The sequence below is a fragment of the Vidua chalybeata genome, chromosome 11 (assembly GCF_026979565.1).
Source record: "Vidua chalybeata isolate OUT-0048 chromosome 11, bVidCha1 merged haplotype, whole genome shotgun sequence".
Lineage (NCBI taxonomy): Eukaryota > Metazoa > Chordata > Aves > Passeriformes > Viduidae > Vidua > Vidua chalybeata.
The window spans coordinates 1921074-1938172 of NC_071540.1; the positions used below are offsets into that span (position 1 = coordinate 1921074).

Consider the following 17099-nt stretch of genomic DNA (forward strand, 5'->3'; position numbering starts at 1 on the left):
GACTCGGCCCCGCCGCCCGGCCCTGCCCTGCTCCGCCGCCCGGCGCTTCCCTCCCGCTGCCCCCCTTGCAATGTCCGCAGCATTTGCTGTGTGTGTCCCTCGTTTCCCCTCCCAGCCCGTGCGAGAGCGCATGGAGCGCGCAGGGAGCTTCCCTCGGCTCTGTCACGGCACGGGAGCTGGGGCGTACTCCTGGCGTGTGCAGTAGCGTTAGGGGGAATATCCGCACTCTTTGCATCCCCCGTGCCGGCTTTCCCCAGCGCCCGTGCGGGGGTCACACGCACCCACGGCCGTGCCGCGGCCCCGCGTGCGGGGTGAGCGGTTTGAGAGGCCAGCAGCCACATAAAGGTCAAATTCTCCTCTCGCTTTCACCTGAGCAGCAAAGCGAGACAGTGAAAGTCTTATCTCATGAGTGGTTACAGTCATGCGCATGTGATCGGGTGAAGAAAGGACTCAGCAGATAACTACACTCGTCTCCTGCATGGCTCACCCAGCACCGTGTATACAGTTTGTTGTTTACCTAGCAACCGAAACATGTCAGACATTGTACGGCCAAAATAGCCCCAGCCTCTGCTCCCGAAAGATTACAGCCCCAGCAGAGCGGGAAAATCCCGGCGACTCTGGACAGCGACGGCTGCCATCAAATTCGTGTCAGTTCTAGGGTTTCCAATCAGCGGCAGAAACAAGGTTAAAGAAGGCAAGAGGGAGGGAGGTGATGGAAACGAAGTTAGAGATGTAGGGAATAAAGTAAGGGAAAGAAAACTCTGTGGGATTGGGCTAAGTGGGTGAATATCCTGTTATTTTCAGGAGCCAATTATAATTCTCCAGTCTACACTTTTGGGGTAGTTTTGGACGCTCCACGGTGATAAACTACAGTTGGGAGTGTTAATGTGTAAAGATCATCAAGTGCTTGCAGCAAGTTGTCCCTGCCTGTCTCACAAAATAGCAACCAAAATAGCCTTGTCAGTTCAAATAGACAGGGTTTGGTGGCAAAACGTGCGTGCTTCAGCTAACTGAACTGAGTTAGAAACCTCTGGCTAGCGTTTGGAACCATATGTTAAATACATTATGGGTAGCATTGGAACTACACTGTGGTTACTTTAGTTGGATAAAGTGGAATCTGCCAAGCCGCCTTGATCATTCTGAATTTATAGACAATTAATTATATAAATACACTTCTAGATATGGCTGGTCTTCAGCTGACTTCCTTAACATTTTGGTTTTTTCGGCCTAATGTTGTCACCTGAAACTATTCTCAGGGAGTTTTTATGTCTTTTGCACCAGACTTTGTTTCATACCTTTACTGTGTGTCAGGGTCACACTTTAGAAGTTGACATATGAAGTGGGGGGATTTTTAATTATTTTCTGTGTGAAAAAAGAGAAACCTGAGAAGCAACAGAACCAAAGAGACAGTGCCATTTCTGTGCCACATAGAGCACTATTGGGTTGGAAACACACTAAAAATGGGGATTTCATTGACACAACTTAAAGAAGCTGCATTTTATTGCAAGCCTTTTGCTGATGAGAATTATGGGTATTTTAATGATGTAAATGTGAGATAGACCACTTGCAGGAAAACTATCAGGAAAGGTATATGTCAAAGTGATGAATAAAAACTTTGAGAAAATGGTGTTTCAATAGGAAAAGGGACTGAAAAGAAAATTATACCCAGTAGAAATCATACAGAAAATTCAGGATTCCATGGCAAACACTGGAGTATTTTGCCAGCATCCAGGTACAAGTAATGAATTAACTTGGGTTCTAGAATACCACCACGGTCACAGGATCCTGCCCAGGGTCTGGCGCTGGGCTCTTGGAGTGTCCTTTACTGGAAAGTGAGACAGCCTTGGATTGTGCTGATTCCTGGAGGGATGAGCAGCACGGTGCCAAGGCTGTTCCTGCTCCCCTCTGCCTGGGGGATCACAAGGGTCACCAGCTGGGTCACCTGCTTTGATTTTAATAGGTCCAGCTATTCTGTGAAGCTGGAAGGAATTAGCTGATAATTCAGGTTAATCACTTGAGAAACAACATGTCTCTTCACATAGCATGTAGTTCAGTTTGCTGGTAATTATTGCTGTATTTTTCCTATTTGCTGGTAATTATTGTATTTTCATGTACACATGACTGTGGCACCACCCACTGATCTCAGTGGGGTGCATATGAGTCCACATGCTTCAAATGGTGATCTTCCAGTTTCTTTGAGGGACTTTAGGATCGTCTCCTTCTCGCCTGCCCTCCATTTCCACTTCTGCTTGACCTTGCTTCTAACAGATACATGAACTGGAACTTATTTCTGTTAAAAAGATATTTTCATGCCTTGCTTTTTCTACCCTTAATTTCTATTGTTCTAGCTTCTGTTTTTCTCTAAAAAGGGGATTACTTTTTTTCATTTCATCTTTGCATTATTTTAATTTTCCTCCTTTCATAGACTTTCTGATCAAGGTGCCTTTTTCTGTATTTCACTGTTGTAGTATACCCAGTTTCTTTTTTTCTGTTTTCTCTTTCCTGTTCTATTCTTTCTCTGTTTCTTTTCCCTCTCACTGCTCCTCAAGCTTTTCAGAAGTACCAGTGTTCATTTCTAGTGCACTCTCTCGGCCTGAGTACATTTCATCGTCTGGAAAATGTAAAACATGCAGTTTGATCCTGTTTTTCCAGTTATGTCTTCCTGGGGTAACAAAACCAAAGGAGTTCCTTTATTCTGTATGAGGTGCAGGGGGCATTTAATGGTCTTAATGACAAGCACAGACTTTGCAGGGGGTGCACTGATTAAGTTAAACTAAACAAAACTTAACTAAACCAAACATGTAAAACCTAACACCTAATGCCCTCCCCTTTGAATTTTCAGGTTAAAAAATAAAAATTTGGAGGTTGCATGAACTTTATGTGATTCTTCCTCATCAGTGTTTGTTCAAGGTCAAATGCCGTAGTATAAATAACATTTATATTTTTTACACCAAATTAATATTATTACTGAATTCCAGTTTTTGGGGTTGATGCTGTCTTACATCAGAATTGTTTCACAACTGATTAGGAATAATAGGAATATTTTGAACAGTCCAAAGGCTGGATTAGCAGCAGTGAGGTTTGGGGGTCAGCATTGTTTCGGTGCAGCTCTACACTGAAGTTGTGGGTTTCTCTCCTTACTTTTCAACTCATCTGCACTGCTCAAGTCTAATTAATCAGCCATTATGTGGATGAAGTTATTTCTATACAAATGGCAGAGATACGCACAAGTGTTCTTGCCAAGTAGCATGAAGCATTACTCCTGCAGAAGCCTGAGCCTGGCTACCTCCCAAATACCTGGACTGAGAAAGAAATAGCAGCATTTATTATTATTTTTATTACAGAACTGATACACAGGCCACTGGGAGAAGACACAGAGGCAGCAGCATGAAATATGTTGGGGTTTTAACCTAAGCAAGAGAGATAAGGGAAATGAAAAATGTTTTTTCCCTTATCCTAAAAAAATAGGATATAGTGCAATATGGTATCAAGTTTTCCTCACCATCACCCTTAAAATCACAGATTAGTGTGAGCTGAACAGCCCTGGGCTGACTGGTTCAGTTTGTATCAGACCTTTTCACATGAGGCACATTTATATTCCATTGTCTTGCACTTAATGTATGGGGTAAAAGCAAGGGACTCTTTGAACTGTACAATCACCAGCAGAGGTGGAACTTTCAGCCCTGCACAAAGTCCTCTGTGGGAAGGTGACAAATGTCACATCCACGCTGACCCTGCCTTGGGATGCTGCAGAGGGAAGGCAGCACAGCCCTTCAGCCAGGGGGCCAAGATTTCCCTCATAATTACTCTTGGATTTAATGGCAGGTAATATTTTTGATTGAGTAGTGGTAGCCATGAATTGGGGCTGAAACAATAATTTCAGAAATATGAGCTTTGGAGTCAATAGAAATCGATACAGCTTAGAAAGCTCACACAGAGTGCCAAGGGGGAAATGCAAGCAGAAGCCCAACTAAATCCATTGTTATAGCTACAAAACTAATAAGCCTTTCATGGCTGCTGTGCTTCCTCTCAGCTCCAGACCAGAAATTCTAAAGATCACTGCAAAAGAATGCAGAACTGTTTGCATTTTCAGGGAGAGAATGATAAAATAGGCACATTTTAAGTCCGTGGCTCATAATGTAAAGCAAAGGCCTGTCTTTCTTAAACTCTTGCAAAGGAGTGCAAAAAACACTTGGGAGAAGAGTAACTGGAAATGTGGTTCATCTTTCAGCTGCTCTGAATTTCTCGCTGCTTTGAGTAAGCTACAAAACTTCCAGTACTAGATAAGCTGGTGACCAGTGGAAACAGGTGAATCACGGCTCCGGAAAAAGGAGTTGCACAAGGGGCAGCTCCAATTTCATTGTGCCCATGGAGTTTCTCCACTTCCTTTCCACAGACTGTTAGTAAACTACTAACATATGTTGGGGTATACTTGGGGAAAGCATTCTGTCTTAGTTTAACTTCAAACTCCACTTATTTTAGTTTTCCAGTTGCGGGTTTCCTTCTCATGGGGCAGTGACAGCTCCTGCTGCCCCGGCTGTGGGAGGCAGAGCTTGGGATCCCCCCACGGCTCACAGCACGTACTGGATGTGGTCAGCTGTTTGCCCCTATCGCATTTCAAGTTCAGACTAAAAGCAGAACATGACCTAAGACATTTCCATAATTGTTTTCTTTAATCACCCCTAATTCCTCTTTTTCAGAATTATATCTGTCATAGCCAATGTGTGTGACATACATCATCCCTCTGTGACTGGAATGCTAAATATCCTCTGACAATTCCTGCACGATGTATTCTCCTTGGTGGGGATTTCAGCGTCCCTCCATGAGAAATATCTGGAATTCAGAGACCATGAAAAGGTTTCTGAATTTACAGACAGTTGGTTTAGGAAGTGGGCAAAGTAAGTGGCTGTCTGTCCTACTGAGAATTATGTAGTGCTAAGGAAGCAAACTGAGAAAGGAAGATTTACTGTTGGCCAGCAATAGCTCCTGGCAAGAGGAATGAGTGTATTTACAATAACAAATTACAGGAGCCATCCTGGGTCAGACTCAACTTATAGCCAGTTTCCAGCAGCTGTCTGTAGGAGATCTCTAAAGAAGAATGGACAAAAAGAGCATGATAAACACAATTAAAACTCCACACACACAACCACCAGAGGCTCTTGATGTAGGATTTTTCTGCATTTTTTTCTAATTGTTTTTTAACGCACGTAGATTTTCAATACTCTGTACCACCCCCATTTACTGTATGGTGAAGCAGAAAACAAGATTTCCCTCGTTTCTCCTTCACACATGCAGTGGTCTTACATCTTTCTGCAGTAGTTTTCTCTTGTGGCTTAGGAACCTGGAGTTCCTCACTCCATGTATAAACATGAATCCCTACTTGCCCTTCTCTGTCTTAACAAATACATCTTTCTAGACATTAGGGGACAGAAAGTACAGATTAGAAACATGGATTATTCAAACTATATGTTCCTGTGGACTTTCACTGTAGATAATGAGGCATTCTGCTTTCTTAGTCAATCCCAAGAATTCTTAGCATCTGTCTATGCTGTCAGTTGAGCACTGAGTAATATTTTTGCAGACCTACTTCTATTTTATTGAGGAGATAAGCATTTAATAGGTAGAAAACAGCCTAAAGTCACCCTTGCTAACCCACAGAACACATTTGTCCATATACCTGCAGGACAGAGTTTTCAAAAGTTGCCTGTTAGCAGCTCTGAAAATCTGGATAGAGTTGTCATAATGTAGATATTTCCATGAAAATGACAGGTGGAGAAGGAAAAGTCTCCCTGGATTGAAAACCCGTAAGAGGAGCAGCCCTGTGATCCTCAGAGGAAACACCCAAGAGGCTTCCAGCAATCAGAGCCACATGGATGCATTGCTGAGAAAGGACACAGGGCAGAAACACAGCTTGGAGCATTTATGGCAATATCAAGTGAAACTTCAGCTGTGCTGCCCTCTTCTGTGTACCAGATAAGAAAAAAGGGACGGGGAATGTTTAATGTATCTTTTTTACACAGGTGCCTTCAGTTCTGTGTCCAAATGTGCATTTGCATGGCTGAGAATCTCTGTATGTTACGTGAGGCTCCTGGTGGGGACCTGTGGGGGCAGAATCAAACAGAGCTGCCCATCTGCTTTGGGTGACAAAGCTTGCTCTTATCTCCTTTGAGAGGAAACCCCATTTTCGTTACATTTCAAGAAATGAAACCTTGAAGCAGGAACAAAAACTCACAGTCACAGGAGAAACTTAGGAATTTGAATTGGAAAAACTTTGTACTTCTTTATAAGCCAGTGCAGAATTTATGATGTCTTTTCCTGTGGTGGGTGGAATCACCCATGTAAAGTGTGTGGGAATTTGGATGTGAGAGATATTATCATCTCTTCCAGGAAAAACTCAGAGTTTGTCCAGTTGGAATGTGCTGAGTTTGGCAAATTCCATATTTGCATCCTAGCAGTAAAAGGAACCTCTGCTTCATTTGAATGTCACATTTCCTGCTTTGCCTCTGCTGCTCTACAAGACAGTCTGGTAAAAACCTTCAAAATTCTAATTGTAGAGTTATACCAGAATGAAAAGAATTCTCTTTTTAATTTTGTTCCATTTTAAATTGTCAAATTTCTTTCTGATTCTATTCTTGAGAAATTATGTAATTATTATAATCATAATAATTACATATAATTTCATTATCAATATTATATTATTACAATAATATTACATATCATTTCATTATCCACCACTCTCTCTCAAAAAATATTAAGTGGTCAGTGTTTAGGCTCATTATTAAATACAGAGAGCAAGCACAAGCCTAGACTGAGGTAAGAGAATGGTATGAAGTGTGTTTCTTATATAAAGGTGCTAACAGGCAGTAGACTTGAAAAATGTTATCTTGTGAAAGCAAATGCAGACCTTAATTTGAAAGCCAGCCCTAACTACATAAATCTGAATCAAAACTCCAGTGCTAGAAGTCTGTCAGTCCTAGAGACAAAACTGCAAAATCGTGATGTGTATCAATGACATCCTACACCCAAGCCAGTTACAATGAAGCAGGTAAGAAATAACTTTATTTCCCTGTTCATCTTCCCAGAGGCAAACCCCCACATTTAGGGAATAGCAGCATACTGGAGTCTTCAGTGAGGCTTTCACCTCCCCTCACCTCAGCTCACTCGGGCATCCTGAGCTGCCAATCACACTGGGAAAGTGACAGGGAGTGATTGCTCAGCTCCCAATCTCTGCACGTCTCATGCATGAAGATTTTCCAGTCAGAGGTTTGTTTGACAGGTACATTACAATGTAAATCTTTGGGCTTTAGGCACTTCATTTCCCAAGTCATCAAAGCTGCTTGTATTCAGGGAAAGACTCAGTGATCATCCCATTCTCTGTTGCTAATGGAATTCAGCACATTTTTTTCATGGCATTGCTTTTCATGGCATTTTTCCATGTCACAGCTTTGGAAATGAGATCAGAATCAGGCCTCAACATTCTTTTCCCTCCTCTGCATTTACTCACAGCAGTAATTAACGTGAACCAGGCAAAGGTTTCCTCTCACGTTAAAAACATCAAGTGTGTGTCAGTCTCTGCCTGCTCATGTACCCCGGCCGTGGGGTGAAATGATCTTTATTCAACAATTAATGTCATAAAAGAATATGACATACACAGTAAATTGCTTTGCTGCAAAGCCTTTCTTTCACACTCAGCCCTTTCTTTCATATCTTTACAAGGGTTATAAATTTGCATCACTCCTCTGTTCAAGTACACCAGCTCCACCAGAATCATTCAGATGAATCTACAGCCTTCTAAGGTAACAGCAGAACGTAGCTAGGCAACAAAAAAGAATATAGTATTTTCCAGGAAGGAGGATTTTTCTGTATGATCTCATACAGATGCAGTGCTTTTTTGCCATATAAGAAGAAAATGGTTCATTGGAGAAATGACTCTGTCATCCTGGCGCCATCAAGCCATGTTGATGTATAGGCTTCCCTTGATTAGCTGTGACAGAAAATAACAATGCAGTCTATACTGTTCCTGTTCATTTCTCCATATCTATTACATATTTGTGAGGTTTTTCTACAAAGACTAAAGCCAAAAAAGATTTTATGGCAGATTTCATTAACCATCACCCAGATTAAAATGGAATGCCTCAATAATTACCAAGTCAGCTGAAATAAATTGTATCTCAGTTCAGCTGAAACTGTGTCAGTTTAAAAAAAAAAAAAAAAAAAAAAAAAAAAAAAAAAAAAAAGAAAAAGAAAGGTTTTATGAATGGAAAAGACATCTTGTTGTAAGAACAGTCCATCACTGTATGTAGGGACAGAGCTGCTGTGGATGGTATACACTGATTTTTTGCTTGTGAAGATTTGGTCAAGTGCAAGCGGAAAAACCGATATGATCCAGCAGGATCATGCCTTAAAGCCCGGGATGAGGGTGATGAGCCCGGCCAAAGGGGCCGGCAGAGGTGCCCGGGCGGTGTCTGTGCCTCGGGGCTGTCCGTGCCCTGCAGGAGCCGCGAGGCCGGGCGGGACCCGCTCCCCGCTGCCAACCTGCGGCTCCCGGCCGAGAGCGCAGCTCCACCTGCCGGGGACCCATCCCCGTCCCCATATCCCCATTCCCAATTCCCCATTTCCCCATCCCCGTTCCCATTTCCCCACCCCCGTCCCCATTTCCCCCTCCCCATTTGCCCATTCCCATTTCCCCACCCCCATTCCCATTTCCCCATCCCCGTCCCCATTTCCCCGTCCCCATTTCCCCATCCCCATTTCCCCGTCCCCCTCCCCTTTTGCCCACATTCCCTGCTCTCGGCTGGCCGGGCGTGTTCAGTCTATCCGTGCCGTCCCACAGCGAGCCTGCGGCACTGCCGAGCGGGGTTTGCCAGGCTGGGCTGGCCCGGAGAGCTGCGGGAAGCCCGGACAAATCCCATCCCGGAGCGTCCCGAGCTGTGCTGGCTCTGCCGCCCGGGCTCCGTGCGGGGCTGCTGTGGCGAGCGCTTTTCCTGATCCAGACCCGACTGCTGCTGATCGGGACCATTGCATCACAGCCTTGGCAGCTCTCCTCTCCTTGGCATCTTGTTTTATTTGTGTATTCCAGAGCCTGCTCCGTGGGCCGGCTTTCATTCTTCCCAGCTGGACCAAGGCGCGGTTTGAGTCTCGCCCATCCTGTCGAAGCAGGGATTGCCCAGGGAGCCGCGCCAGCCGGGAGAGAAAACACAATTCCTTTGCAGGCAGGGAAAGAAAGGCTCGAGCAGGATTAAGAGGCTGAAGCCTCCAGTCAGAGGAAGGTGCACCGGCTTCATGACGCTCCCAGCAAAATTCCTGCAGTTTTAAGGATTCCCAGAATATATTGCAAGGGCTAATCTAATATGATGCATTACCTGATATGTACAGAATTTGCATCTAAGCTGCAGTGTTTATTTATTCAGCCATAAAATGCAGAAAACCAGTTAATTGTGCAACTTGGTAAGTGCACAAGTGCTTCTCCTGTGCAGCCGAGTGCTTAAACTACAGATGAACTGAACTATGTGCACCCAAACGACACTTGCACCTAAAGGAAGGCAGATATGACTGAAATTGAAGTTGATACAATGTTTACCTTTTGCTTGAAAAAATAAATTCACTCTCTTGTTTTACTAGGAATGGTCCAATATTGTCCTTACAAACATAGATAAATGTGATAAAACTTCATCACTTCTGTGTTAAAAATATAATCCAGGGTATGACCTCAGTTAAAGATCTTAAGTTTTCAGGATCAGACCTAAAATGATAAGTGGAAAGGGGAAGAAATTTTTTAAGCAACAGCTCCTGTTTCAGGCTCCTAGTCAATTTTGTCATTAGTAAGAAGCATTACTAAAGAATTTGACAGGCTCTTTACAATGTTGACTTCTGTTTCAAAAAACCCAGTGCATAAATGTGTTGTTATGAAAATACATCAGTACAAATTTGAAGAGAAACAATTTATGTGACTCAGTCCTAATTATTTTCTTTCTGCCTAAAAAGCAATTTCTTTTTTCTTTTTTTTTTTTTAAGTTGGCTGTACTGTTAGTGAAACCGTTTTCTGATTTTCAGTAATAAAAAATAGTTTTGATATATTAAAACTGTTAGGGGAAAAGAATGGAATCTGTTGGCATTGACTGTTTTTCTCTGCAAGCATTTCAGATTACGTGGATGATTTATTTGCCACTTTGCAAGGGAAATAAAAAGTATTTTGCTGCTTGGATACCTTCATCACCCTTAGGCAGAGCATGTGCCAGCTCTCCCTTTAGCCAAGTGGGGAAATCAAACTTTAAGGGTTAAGCAAGCTCCTACCTCCTGAGGTTATTTCAGTCAAAGCCACATGTGGCACATCTGATGGGAACCCAGATGGAGCTAATTTGAGTCGATTAGGGGAAAAAGTGCTATGACAAACCATCATCTCCAGGTTACACCAAAATGACAGGGCGGGTCAGCTCCAGGAGGGTTTGGCAGTGATGCCTCGCCAGTCACTCAGGTTCTGCTCAGCTCAGCAGGGACACAGCTGTGCCCAAACCCTTTGGCCACTGCACTTGGAGCTGGCCAGCGGGCTCTTTGTCAACCCAAAGCACGGGGTTTCTGGGGCTAGGGGCTGTCCTGACCCTCCTGCCGCGCGTGACCCGCGCACGGTGGGGCAGCGATGCCCTGCAGCAGCACGGGGCACTCCGGGATGTGCCACAACCCAGCCAGGGAGGGCACGGGGCTGGGGCTGTGCCAGGAGCCTCCCCTCCAGGCAGGCAGCCTGCAGGGAAGGAGGAAAGCAGAGGGCGGGAGCTGCTCAGCACGAGGGGATGGGAGCTCACATCTTCCCTGCCATCAGAAGGACAGAGCCCCGTGTGAGGGCAGTGGCAGCACAGGGAGGTGGGGCACATCCCTGCCACTTCTCTCTCTCTTCCCAAAGGTCCCTGGCAGCAGCTGCTCCTCATTCCCAAGTCATATTTTTCCCTCCTGATTTAGTGGAAATTACCTTCTGGCCTGTTCTCTCCCTCCTGTCCTGCTCTGGAAGCTGAGCCACAGCAGGAAGCAGAGTCTGTCTTAGCTCCTGCTCAAGAACCTTGCTGAATGAAGGGTGCAAGTGCTGCCGTGAGGTGCTGCAAGGCACCAAACTGATGAGACAGCTGGCAAGAGACCCTGAGCAGTGGTAGGATTAAACTGGGAGAGCAGGGTTTCATCCATCCTAAGAATCAGGATGTCTTCATCACTGCAGACAGTGCTGTTCCCTAGATCCACAAAAGAGAAGTTAAGGAATGGAGAGAACTTGTGTGCAGCAGAATGCAAAAGCTCTTTAGAGGTAGGACATATAATAAATGTGTGAATTGATAATAAGAGATAGGTAAAAAGGTCTCAGAGCGTGACAGAATGTCTTCTGCAGATACTGAAGTGGGTTGGACAAAACGAGGGCTCTCTGCTATTTGTATTTTTGTAAAAGTGCCCTGTATATTTAGCATTAGTGGAATGAAAATTTTGTGTGCTGTTAAATGTTGCTGTCAAATGGCTGTGAGACCGGCAAACTCAAACCCACCTCAACTTTCCCTACTTTGGTTCTCTTTGCTGTTACTTAGTAACATCAGAGAGATTTTACTACAAACTTTTCTTTTGCCTATGGAAAAACGTTGACTCTGCCACTTCTTCAGTCTGTATTTATGCCAAACAGTGCATTTTGGTAAAGGAAGGGAAAGCGGTCCAGTTCTCAGCTTGACAGGCCAAAGGGAAATGCTTTTAATAGCTGTAAAAAATTTTGTAAAACACAGAATTTATAAATCAAAGCTCCAGAGAGAGATCTTTATCAAAGCCCTCTATTGACGCAGATACATCACTCTTGAGCATGGCCAGAATACTGAAATAGCTTTTATTAATTAACATTTCCAATGTGTGGCACACACTGCTCCACCCCAGGGCCAAAAGAAGTAATGCCATGCAAGGGTGAAGCTCTTCCATGGACAGTTCAGCTGCATCTTTGGACACAAAGCTGCTGAGCTGCTTCCCTGCCACTGCTGAAGCTGGGGAGGCAGGGGCTGCAGCAGGTTCAGACGCTGGCACCAGCAGGGACACGGTGGGAGCAGTGGGGCAGCAGAGGGCTCAGCCTGTGGGCTCAAACACCCTCCAGAGCAGGGACAGCACAGACAGCTGTCCTGGGACACACTGGCACTGGGGAATGCCATCCAGCTGCCCTGGGACACACTGGCACTGGGGAATGCCATCCAGCCACCCCTGGGACACACTGGCACTGGGGAATGCCATCCAGCCACCCCTGGGACACACTGGCACTGGGGAATGCCCACTGGCACTGGGGAATGCCATCCAGCTGCCCTGGGACACACTGGCACTGGGGAATGCCCACTGGCACTGGGGAATGCCATCCAGCCACCCCTGGAAGACTCTGCCCAGAGCTCAGGAATGCAAAGCAGATGTCTGCTCCTGGCATTTTTCCTGGACTTAATGAGGCTGTATTCAACACAGCTGCTCCAAAGGGTCATAGTTTCTCATGGAATGTGTCCTATTACAAAGAATTCCAGAGGCTAAATTTAGGGGTGGCATTCTGGAATAATAAACATTTGAAAATAATTATTTCTAATAAATTAGTGTTTTCTTCTCCCACTTTGTCTCCATGCAATAGGAACCAGCTAATGATCTCCAAAAGCAGGATGGAAGGTTTCCACCAGAACTGGTGGTACATTATCGGCAAGTACAGAGCTGAGGGAGCCTGGACTGGAGGGCCTGGGCCTTCAGCAAAGCCACTGTGGTTGGTTCTATCATAAATACAACATCCACATCACTTAAAACAAACACATCAGATCTGAAGTAATCAGATTCTCCATCCCTAAATAGCCGAAGTCAGACCTCTGCTTTGAAAACCCACAGCAGATTCCTCTTACAAAAAAGTCATCCCTCAACTATTAACTATAAATGTAAACCATCAAACACATTCTGCTGCTTCTCTGAGAAGGTAAATGGTCCAAAGTGCATCCCCAGGGCTGCTGTGCACAGTGTGCTTCATAAGGCAAGTGCCAACATCCCAATAAATTATTTAACACTAGTATTATATAGTGATGAAAGCCAAGCAGAGAGCTTCAGCAAAGCACCATTTACTGATCCCTTGTCTGTTTGGAGTGCAGGTTGAAGCAATCTGTTGGCAGCTTAGTCATCCTCCTGTTTTCCCCTTGGCACATACTTGCATTTCTTTCTTCCCCAAAATCTGGAGGCAAAGTTTATTTTCTTTGTAAAAAGCCACTAAAAACCAGAAAACAAAATCAAACCACCCAAGCGTGGTGCCTGAGAGGTGCCTGCATGCATTACCATGCCTGGAGTTTCATCTGTGGTGCAAATGCTGGCAATGTCAGAACTAATCAGTTCAGTGATTCAATAAGAGAGGCAGAGCAAAGCTGGGTTGTTCTGTTCCTTGCCCAATATTAATATTACATAAATACTGTCTTTAGTTGCAGTTTCATTCATACATCCCAGCAGTGCTGCCCATTCAAAGGCTGCTGAGCCAAATGAGCAGAGTTGGCTTTCTGCAGCCTGTGCAGACAGGGAGGCTCAGCTCTTAACTGGGAAAGTCTGGCTTTGTTCCTCTCCTGCTTTGCTGTGTGACTTTGGATGTCACACTTGGACCACTGGCTGGACTGCTAGGCTGAGCTTTCCACAATGGCCATAAGCTTCACCCTTTTCAAACAGCACCTGAGACCCTCCCAGGGAAAATGCTACTGGAGTACAAAGCACTGCCATCAAACTGGTGAGCACAACCTGTATTTTTAGAAAGTGTATTTCTTATTTTCCAGATAACTGATGGCAAAGAAGACAACATTGCAATGGGTGCATGTACCAAAATACCCAACAGGATTTCTCAACAGGTTGTTATTTTTCTGTGTGGTCCAGGACTAGAGACATCCTTTACAAAAATTCAAATTAATTCTTAATGAGTTTTTCTATTGTGAATGTCTGCCAAAGACAACAGTTTAGTGAATGCCACAGTTCCCAAACCAGAAGCATAGGTTGGGTTTTAGCATTAAATCTCAAAGCATTTAGAGCAAAACTTGTGCTTTAGCTGTCAAACACTGCCAGGACAGTCTTTCAGCAGAGCCTGCTGGGCTGTTCATGCCCACTGTGAGAACTGGTAATGTTCTCACTGTGAGAACTGGTAATGACTCCTGTATTGCAGGTGCACAAATAACACCTCCTTCAAAGATACTGCATTTCCTACCACAATGAAGCATAATTTAAAAATAAATCACGTTTTACACAGGTCTAAAGAGCCCTCCACATTTGGCTGATCTAAGGTAAGATAATTAAAATTAGACATGTGATTTGGAAGTGTGGACACTTACTGCTAAATGTCCTCCAATTCTGCACACACCAGCTTGTACAACTTGTGATGTCTGAAAGTGAAACTGTATTAACAGTCTGAAACTGTCACAGGAGTGTAAAGATTTTAACTAAAAGTTACCTTGGTGTACTTGTGAAGCGCAGTGTGCAAAATCCACTTCTAAAATGCAGCTTATAACTTATTTTTATTAGTGAGAAACCAGTTAAAAACAGGTTGAAAAAAATGATTAATGGAAAATTGTACCTATGCAATGACTCATACAATTTAAAAGCCAATTTTTATTATATTTTTGTAGCTGTCTGTAAGCTAACTTGCCACACAGTATTTTTTAAAAGAGCAAAGAAACATTTCTTCAAGAGAATTTAAGTGATTTTATTTTTCTCACAATTTTATGTAAATTGTAACATCAACACACATATAGAAAATTAGTTTAGTAGATCAGAACACCAGTGATTTCCTCACCAGGCAGTTATGACCGAGCAGACAAACACTGATTCACCACTTCCAGCAGGTGAGAGTTTTCCAAAGCAGCTGCCACACGCTCCTTATCAGCGAGCTGTTTATTAACTGTGCAGGAAAAAACCCACCAGAAACCACTCAGGCCACCGGGACTCGATGTCTTCACGCTGAGCCACACCATGCAGTTGCCATGGTGCTGCAGGGTGGGTGCCCAGGGCAGCCCCGAGCTGCTGTCTCAGGGCAGAGCCTCTCAGTCACAGCAGCTGTGCAGGAGCTGCCTGGGATTCAGCAGCAGGAGCTGCTCCACGGGCGTGACACAAAAAATCCCCGTTTCCTCCCCTGCTCCGAGTGCTCAGGCAAATCCCCAGTGAGTGACTGAGAGCACAGGCTGCCTGAGGAGATGTTCACAGAGCACTGCAGCACAATCTAAGTGACACTCCATGTTCCTGTTGTGGAACAGCCCCCAGAACCTGACCACAGAAAGTCCCAGACGCTGAGCAGCTGCTCTGCAGCTGTGGGAATCTCTCCCCTCGCTAATTTTCAAGATTAAAACAAGTATGAAGACCACACAAGAGAGGACCAAAAGCCTTACCTGCGTGCTCAGAGGCATGTGTTCCTGGCGTTATATGAACATCCAGCTGAAACAGCAGCACAAAACAAACAGGGGATGAGCTCAACAAAACATTGGAAGATTAAGTTCAAACTAATAAAAATGAAATAGTAACAAAAAGAAGAGAGAAAGGACATTCTTGCCACTATCAGTTACTCTATATAACAGAATGCTTAAACCTGCTTCAGACAAGGGTGAGAGCTCCTCTCGTGCAGTGCAGCAGAGCAGTGATGCCTCAGAACCCCCTGGCCCACGACAACAGCGCCAGGACCTCGGCAACCCCCCGAGCTGCGTGCCCCTATCACCCACTGCCCTCTCTGCTTCCTGCAGCGTCCCTCCCACGAAAAATAGAAAAACTCCACTTATTTTTCACTGCAAGCTGCTTAGCCTTTTTTTTTTTTTAATGTTTCCAAACACAGCCCTGCTCTTTTGCTTTGACTCCTCACCTTGAACCTCTCGGGCAGCGAGCGGAGCAGCTTGACCTTGATGGAGAGGCCGATGAGGGTGGCCATGCTGCAGTGCGGGATGGTGGGCGTGAACTCCACCGACACCGTGCTCTCGGCGTCGTTCACCTGCGGGGCACCCCCAGCACCTCAGCCAAGCGCCACTGCTAGGCTCAGGTGCTGCTACAAATATAGTTAAATACCAAAAAATACTAGAGAGCGATTTAAATTGTATAAATTATTAATATATGAATGTGGTGTTAAATATATTAAATATTATATTAAAATATTATATTGTGGTAGTATTATAATTGAATTTGATTATATATAATTATAATAATTATTTCTTATACAATATTATTAAATATTGTAATTATTATAATAATTCTAATATTACTGGAATAAGTATTCTAAATACCTTTAAATATTATCTATTTAAATATTATTTATTATATCGTCAAATATTATTATATTATATTATATTATATTATATTATATTATATATATTATATTATATTATATTATATTATATTATATTATATATTATATTATATTATATTATAGGACGGCTGAGGCAGCCCAGCCCGGCGGGATCTCACTTTCACTCGCACTTGCTCGACGACGTTCAGCTCCTCCAGGGTGAGCGGGTGCTCGGGGTCATTGATGGAGCGGATGAGATGTGCGGGTTAAGGAAAGCGGCGCTGCCCGCCCCGCCCCGCCCCGCCCCGCCCGGCCCGGCCCTGCCCGCCGCTCCCGCAGGATATCGAAGATCTCCCGGTCGTCGATGGGGTCGGGCAGCTCGTCGTCCTCCTCGCGGGCGGTCACGGGGCGCTCCCCGGAGCGGCGGTAGATGAGGGGATTCGCGTTTTCCAGCGGAGCCGCGCCCGCGCCCGGGCCCACCATGGCGGCACCGGCAACGGCACCGGCACCGGAACCGGAACCAGCCCGGAGCGCGATCGGCGCCGCACGGGGCGGGAGCGGGGCGGGCCCGGCTCCGCGGGCGCGTCCCGGAGCGAGGCGGGCTGCTGGGCTTCCCCGGAGCCGGGCGGGGCTGCTGGGCTTCTCCGGAGCCGGGCGGGGCTGCTGGGCTTCCCCGGAGCCCGGATCGGACGGAGCAGCCGGCTGGACGCCAATGGAGTCGGCGGCGCGGTGCCCGCCAGGGCTCCGGGCTGGGCCTGCGCTGCCAAGGATGCTCCGATGCAAGTTGTTTATCTCATCTGTTCCCTGCTTTGAAAAGTCAAACAAAAGAACCCCACGCAAATTTAAC

At 45.1% G+C, this 17099-nt stretch overlaps 1 protein-coding gene across 1 annotated transcript; it reads right to left on the reverse strand.

Annotated features, from left to right (window-relative positions):
- Positions 1 to 14667: 14667 nt before the first annotated feature.
- CIAO2B (cytosolic iron-sulfur assembly component 2B) lies at positions 14668 to 17023 on the reverse strand. Its single transcript, XM_053952711.1, has 5 exons — positions 16597 to 17023; positions 16432 to 16511; positions 15836 to 15961; positions 15372 to 15417; positions 14668 to 14887 (listed from the first exon to the last, which is right to left on the reverse strand). The coding sequence occupies exons 1-5, from the start codon at positions 16733 to 16735 to the stop codon at positions 14790 to 14792; spliced, it is 489 nt and encodes a 162-aa protein (XP_053808686.1). The 5' UTR covers positions 16736 to 17023; the 3' UTR covers positions 14668 to 14789.
- Positions 17024 to 17099: the final 76 nt, after the last annotated feature.